We start from the raw sequence: 7541 nt of genomic DNA on the forward strand, positions 1-7541 counted from the left end.
ACCCTAGCCTGTTATGTCTGGCTGCCACATCTGGCCCTCTACATCACCTGGATAACACAAACAAGGTTCGACGTGCTTGTCACTGCTCTCCTTGCCTGAGCCAGTGCTGGTTTTTTATAAGATGATACTTGTCTTCCGCACAGCCCTGCAGGTTAAGAGGCACACAATGTTGCATCTCTTGTGACTTTGCCGTACCTGTCATGAGCTGTGGGGAGACTAAAATGAAAGAGACATCACCGACACCAAAATCTGACTGCAAAAGGCTGATGAACCCTCTGCTCTTTGGTAACCACCCTCAGTCTAAAGCTTTTTAAACCCTTTCTTGGGTCCTGAACCCCACAAGAGGAACCCTGCTCCTTCCTGACAGCTCCCCCTCCCCTGTACTTGCACTCCTGAACCCCCTGCACCAGCTCTTCCTCAAGAGCTGTTCTTCTAACCCTCCCCCTGCATTTTGCAGTACCTCTTATCTCCTATCTTGCCTGAGATGCTGGGCCTTGCTACGAACCTACAGCATACACGAAGTTGTGAGACTGATAATTTACTAGCAGCCTACAACAAGATGCACAGGTTCTAGGGACAGCAAGGTACTCTGCAAATAATTGCGAAAAGCAATAACCCATCCCTTGCTGGGAAAGACACAATCCATTTTCTCCATAGAACTTCCTTGACACACCCTGAAACTCCAAGTAGAAATCCACATGTAACCTTGTGTCTACTGGATAACGTCTCCTTAAGTCCTACAAGCAACAAATATTTCAGCTACTAAGCCAATACAGAATAAAAGCAGCAGGAAAAAACCTCAAAACTCTACCTTCAGTAAAAAACCCCACACAAAACACAGTACTAGAAAAAAACCCCAAACCCCCCCCAAAATAGAGCATACCATTAAACTGCCTTACTAAACCTCAACACATCCTACAAATATACTACCCTGAAAAAAAACCCCACCCCATACAAAGATACTTACTAATACATACACTGGTAAAAGCTGACATGTCCTGAAAATCTCCTCTATCTCAATAAGCCTCAAAAACTAACCGCACAAAAAAAGAAGAAAAAGAAAATCACAAATCTTAGAAGCTATGAAAGACTGAATGAACTGCAGAGAAGCAACCCTAGTGAAGCCTAAGAACTGAATGAGCTCCCTAATGAAAGGCTGTGCCTCATATACCCCAGGCCCCACCCACAACCCCTCTCTCAATGCCCTAGGGCAGGGGTGGGGCAAACCACCAGCTGGGATATAAGTAGCCTGATGAGCCACAGTCTGTTTTCTTTTCTAGCTGATGTCTGTAACAAACAAAGGGCCAAATAGAGAAAAGGATTCTCCACTAAAGCTAAAACACCGGCACTTTCACCAGGATTACATTTTGTGCTTCAGAACATGGCTATGAAGGTAATTTAAAAAATCAAAAAATTTAAAAAAATCTTCTCCATTTTGCTTTGACAAAGATAGAAGAACATAAGACCGTTTCTAGCCCATGTAGAAGTCCAGCACCAGCATTCTGTCCTTGGTAGCTCTGGTGCTGTTTCCAGTGGCAAAGTGAGAGGGGACTGCCATGTTGATGGCACCGATCCTCAGCTCAACAGAGGAAGGTGATGCCTAGCACCAGCCTTCCATCCTGGCACACAAGGTGTGGGAGCAGACACTGCATGATTTGCCTTCTATGAGCTGTGCTACTTAATGACTGAGAGCACTCAGTAGAGAGGCAGAAAGAAAATGTAGTTTTCGGTGGCAAACTGAGGGGAAACTGCCACGATAAGAGCACCGTTCCAGACCTCGGCATGCATAGGTGATAAACAGCAATAGCTTTCTGTCCTGGCTCTTCGGCTGTGGGAGCAGGTCCCGGACGTTCGTGCTCCCACAGCCGAAGAGCCAGGACTGAAAGCTGGTGCTGGGCCTCTCCTGCACATGGTGAGCTCCACAACGGTGCCACCGGCATTGATCTCGCTCCTCGCTTTCGCACCTAAAAGTCCAATTGAATGCAACATCTACGGTGTCCACTCAAGGCTGTGCCGAGCCCATAGCATTGAGCACCAACATCCGGGCCCTGCTCCCACAGCCGAAGAGCCAGGACTGAAAGCTGGTGCTGGGCCTCTTCTGCACATGGTGAGCTCCGCAATGGTGCCACAGGCATTGATCTCACTCCTCGTAATCCCACCTAAAAGTCCAACTGAATGCAACATCTACGATGCAGGCTGGAGGCTGTGCCGTGCCCGTCGCATTGAGCACGAACGTCCAGGCCCTACTCCCACAGCCGAAGAGCCAGGACTGAAAGCTGGTGCTGGGCCTCTTCTGCACATGGTGAGCTCTGCAACGGTGCCACCGGCAGGGCTCTCGCTCCTCTCTTTCCTACCTAAAAGTCCAACTGAATGCAACATCTACGATGCAGGCTGGAGGCTGTGCCGAGCCCATCGCATTGAGCACGAACGTCCAGGCCCTGCTCCCACAGCCGAAGAGCCAGGATAAAAAGATGGTACTGGGCCTCTTCTGCACATGGTGAGCTCCGCATAGGTGCCACCGGCATGGCTCTCACTCCTCGTAATACCACCTAAAAGTCCAATTGAATGCAACATCTACGATGCAGGCTGGAGCCTGTGCCGAGCCCGTCGCATTGAGCACGAACGTCCGGGCCCTGCTCCCACAGCCGAAGAGCCAGGACTGAAAGCTGGTGCTGGGCCTCTTCTGCACATGGTGAGCTCCGCAACGGTGCCACCGGCATTGCTCTCGCTCCTCGCTTTCCCACCTAAAAGTCCAATTGAATGCAACACCTACGGTGCCCACTCGAGGCTGTGCCGAGCCCGTCGCATTGAGCACGAACTTCCGGGCCCTGCTCCCACAGCCGAAGAGCGAGGACTGAATCCTGGTGCTGGGACTCTTCTGCACACGGTGAGCTTCGCAACAATGCCACCAGCATTCCTCTCGCTCCTCTCTTTCCCACCTAAAAGTCCCATTGCATGCATCATCTACGGTGATCCTATGATTCCATGTGCTGAAGGCGTGTTGACATGGGACATGGCATCATCCAGACATGTGGCCTGTCAGGTGCATGTCGCTGTTATACATGCCGGGAGTCCATCCCGAATGTTGTGTCCCTTCTGGAATCGCAGCTCTTGTCACCGAACATCCCGGGGTGCCCGACCTGTCGCCTGCAGTTTTTCTTCACCCAAGGAAGTTGTGAATGCTCCATCCGTGGCAGTGTTTAAGGCCAGGTTGGATGGAGCAGAGTGAATGCAGGAAGATCCTCAAGCTCTCCTGCTCACATTCCTCCCTCAGGGCATCTGAGCTCCCAAAGCTGTTGCTCTTGAGTGGGAATGCAAAGAGCTGCCCCCTCCGATGGGAGGAGATGTTCTGGTGGTGGAGGATGTCTTACCTGGTGCAGAGGAGCAAAACCTGTTCCCACTCAGGGTGGACATTGCCTCGAAACCCGGCGCTGCCTTGGCTCTTGTGACATCACCCACCACCTATGATGCCAGAAAGCACCAGCGCTGAGGTAGGCACAGCCAGGTATAAAGCCAGGGCTGTCCCTGTGTGTGGCACTTGACGGAAGAGCTCACGGAGTGGTTGAGTCTCTCGTGAGCAAGCTGCATTGCTGGTACCGCACCTCAGTGGATTGCGGAGAGAAAGCTACGGAAAGACAACTTCTGACCAAGTACGTGTGAAAAATCCTCCTCTCCCCTCCCCAAGTGCATTTTCCTCCTCCTCAGCTGGGGTGTGATGGAGGTGATCCCATCTGGTCTCATCCCAACCTCATCTCATCGCATGTCATCACCTCAGCTCAGCTCATCTTCATCCCATTTTGTCTTCATCTCATTTCATCGCATTGCATCGCATCATCTTCCTCACACCACATCATCACACCACATCACGACACCACATCTTCACCTCATCTCATCCATCTCATCTCATCTCACCCATCGCATCTCATCATCTTCCTCATTTCATATGATAACATATCACCACACCCCATCATAATCCTCATATCAAGTCATGGCTCATGGCCCTGCAGCAGGTTCTCCCACAGCTTCAGTCTAGACCTCAGGTGGGTCAGCCGGGCAACGGGTCAAAACGGAGCCCTTTGTGACCTCATTTGTGACACCCCACTGCACTGCTCAGTGCAGCAGATGATGATGGGACAGGGCAGGAGCAAGGAGCCGGTGGGTTGCTCCTGAGCTCAGCCCTGATGCTTTTGGTTCAAGCTTCCCCCTCCACCACCTCGATTCCTTTCCTTCATCCACAGGATGGCAGAGAAACCCCCCGGAACCCCCAGTAGGTCCTGGGAGGAGGAGGACGGGGCTCCCCAGAAGAGCAGATCTTCACCGGAGTCCTATGAGGAACCCCCGGGCCTGCCATTGAGGACTGGTGAGTGAGGGGCCCTGTTGGTCTGGGACCAGGACAAGGGGTGATGGGTTTAAGCTGAAACAGGGGAGGGTCAGGTTGCATATAAGGAAGAAGTTCTTCCCTGTGAGAGTGGCAGAGGCGCTGGCACAGGTTGTCCAAAGAGGTGGTGAAAGCTCCATCCCCGGCAGTGTTCAAGGCCAGGTTGGACAGAGCCTTGGGTGATACAGAATCATAGAATGGTTTGGGTTGGAAAGGACCTTAAGCTCATCCAGTTCCAACCCCCCTGCCATGGGCAGGGACACCACACACTAAACCGTGTCATGGTTCCATGTCATGGAACTAGATGATCTTCAGGTCCTTTACAACTCAACCCGTTCTAGGATTCTATGACTCTATGGTGCTCGACACCAGCACCACGTTTCCCTGGCATGCTGGCGGAGGGCAGAGCTCCTTCCTCTGCTCTCCAAAGCTCTTCTCCTCCTCTATTAGATGCCACCTGGTTACCCGTGTACACCCTGGAGCGGGACAACGTGGAGCGCATCGAGGCCTTTGTCAAAAGCCCAACAATGGTAGGCATGGCCGTTGTGAACAGGGGCTCTGCTGGTGGGTGCTGGCGGGTGCTGGCTTCAACCAGGGCACCCCTAGAGTCCAGTCCCGCTGTCCCCTCTCATACTGCCTGTTTGTGTCTCTGTCCCCCCTGGTTTCCAGGACGAGTACGATAAGATTGGCTTTCTGGAGAGCATCTGCAGCCTGTTGAGCACCGCCAGGTACGGCGGCTTGCACCAGGGGCTGGATGTCTTCTGCCACAAATGCCATCTAGCAGAGATGATCAAGGTGAGGGGAGCACCTTGGGGATGCTATGGGCAGGGGGCAAGGCCTCCAGCACCCAGTGAGGGCAGCATTGGTGGCACTGGGTGCTGGCATCTACCATGTCCCTTATCCCCATTGTGCTCTGCAGACGCTGCTCCAACAGGAGCCCATGGACCCAGTGTGCACCAAGGTGCGGCATCTCGCCATGGATGCCATAGCAGAATTGAGGTACCACAACTGCCCATCCCTCCTGGGGACCCCAGAGCTCTGTGTCCCCCTGCCCAAGGCCTCGAGGCACTGCTCCCAGCAGCAGTGTCCAACTGGAGCCCTCTCTCTTTGCAGCTCAGTGGAGACAGGGCTGGCAGGGCAGGAGGAAAGCCTCCTGGAAACCTGCTGCAGAAGTGTCTTCTTCCTTCCTCCAAAGGAGGAGTTTTCAGACATGCACACATACTACTTTATCTTCGTAAGTGCTGGAGGAGCTACAGGAGCCCACAGCTCCCTGCGGCTGCTCCCTGGTCACGCAGTGCTGCGGGATGAGCATGGTTTAAGCCCAGCTGGCACCTTAAGTGCTACGCTCTGTCCTCCTTGCAGATGCTGGAATCCATGGACAACATGCTCCGGAGGCTGGTGCTCAATTTTCCTGCCCCCAGGGTCAGCGAGGAGCTGCAGAACTTCCTGCAGGTCTGGCATGTGCTAAATGGGGTTCACAGGGGCTGTTCCTCACCCTGGGAACAGCGCTCTTGCTTGAGTGGATGGTCCCCACACCAGTGCCGTGCACAGAGAGCGCCCTGCAGGGATGGTGCCCACCTCCCTTGGGTAACCAAGGCCCTTCTGGAGCACAGTGGCTGCAGAGGGTGGCATCTACCTACGTGCCCAGACACAAGGGGCAGTTATACGAAGCCAAAGGGGCAGGAACCCCACTACAGGCTTTGCTGCCCACTCTCAGGAGACTGATCCCCCCTGGGATGGCATCTTTGATGCCTCTCATCAGCCTGGTTTGGGACCAGCTTGGTGGGACCCACCGGACTTGTTAGGAAAATTCCCTTCCCCTTAACTATTAGATAAACCACTCTTTAAAGTATTAACATGTCTTTTATATATATCTGCATATATATATATGTATATATATTTATATGTACACTGTAATCATAGAATCATAGAATGGGTTGGGTTGGAAAGGACCTGAAGTTCATCTAGTTCCAGTCCCCTGCCATGGGCAGGGACAGTGATGAGGTAGTGGATTTTTGCTGCTAGTTTCAGCCCAGCCCTGGAAATGAGGATGTGTCTTCTCTTAGGCCTTTGTGGCACGGACAACAGCCACAGCCAAGGGGACAAAGACCTTGGTTCTGTCTTCATTCAGCCTTGGCCATTGCACGGCAGCCCATCCTGCACTGTGCCTGGGCCTGTTTCCCTGCAGGCTGCAGGCACCCAATGCACTTCCCCAGCTTCTTCTCACCCCAGAATGTCCCTTCCTGTACTGGTGCCCCTCCATCCTCCCCTTGACACACAAAGCCACGGGCTGATCCTGACTCCCTCGGGGTGATGTTTAGCATCAGGAACCCCAGTAGAGGCTCAGAGGAAGCCTTGATGGAAGGAGTGCGGGTCCAGCCCATGCTGCTCCTGCTGCAGCACGTGTCTGCTCCCAGGGCACACCAGCAGCTTCTCTCTGCCCAGGTCCTGCTGAGCTTCACCAGCTCTGAGAGCACCGTGGTGCGGGAGAGGGCCCTGGGGAGGATCAGGACACTGAGCCAGTTGCTGTTTCACCATCACACACTGAGGGTAAGGACCAGGCAGGCTCCAGCCAGAGCATCTCCCCCTCCCTGCACACCAGAGCAGGCGGCAGCTCTCCCCGCATGGGGCTGCTTGAGGAGATGGGGCCCTGCAAAGCCTGCCTGCCCTCTGCCTTCTCCTTCTCCTCCTTCTTCTTTATCCTTCTCCTTTCTTCTTCTTTTTCTTTCTTTTTTCATTCTCCTTCAGATTCTTCTTCTGGTCTTTCTCCTACTCCTTCTCCTTCTTCTCCTTCTTCTCCTTCTTTCTTTTTTCTTTCTTCTTCTACATTCTTCTTTGGGTTCTTCAGGTTCTTCACCTTGTTCTTCTTGTTCTTCCACCTTCCTCCTGCAGGGCTTCCGCCTGACTGAAACAGACCTATGCAGCCCTGTCTCCCAGGAAGAACTCTCAGTCCCGCTCCTGGGACAGCTTCTGGGTCGTCTCATCCTTTTCCGATTTGCCGAGGATGAGACAAGGTCTCCAGCTTGGAGTGCTCTTTGGTGCCTCTATAATTACCTCCACCAGCAAAAAAGTAAGAGAAGTTGTGGTGGGCTTCATCCCTCTGCACACACACGTCTCCTGATGGGGCTGCTTCTCGCCTTCCTCCCTCCTTTCAGCATCTTGA

General features: G+C 53.2%; 1 protein-coding gene across 1 annotated transcript in view; it reads left to right on the top strand.

Moving 5' to 3' along the window:
• Positions 1-7541, top strand: part of LOC115603327 (MAP/microtubule affinity-regulating kinase 4-like) — a 22034-nt gene extending 14493 nt beyond the window's left edge. Inside the window, exons 15-23 of the mRNA XM_030475122.1 lie at positions 4198-4360; positions 4829-4908; positions 5048-5173; positions 5298-5377; positions 5492-5612; positions 5741-5830; positions 6824-6928; positions 7271-7448; positions 7534-7541. Coding sequence (XP_030330982.1) covers positions 4198-4360; positions 4829-4908; positions 5048-5173; positions 5298-5377; positions 5492-5612; positions 5741-5830; positions 6824-6928; positions 7271-7448; positions 7534-7541 — 951 coding nt within the window. The remainder of the gene's footprint in view (positions 1-4197; positions 4361-4828; positions 4909-5047; positions 5174-5297; positions 5378-5491; positions 5613-5740; positions 5831-6823; positions 6929-7270; positions 7449-7533) is intronic.

The sequence above is a fragment of the Strigops habroptila genome, unplaced genomic scaffold, assembly GCF_004027225.2.
Source record: "Strigops habroptila isolate Jane unplaced genomic scaffold, bStrHab1.2.pri NW_022045631.1_ctg1, whole genome shotgun sequence".
In the NCBI taxonomy this organism is placed as follows: domain Eukaryota; kingdom Metazoa; phylum Chordata; class Aves; order Psittaciformes; family Psittacidae; genus Strigops; species Strigops habroptila.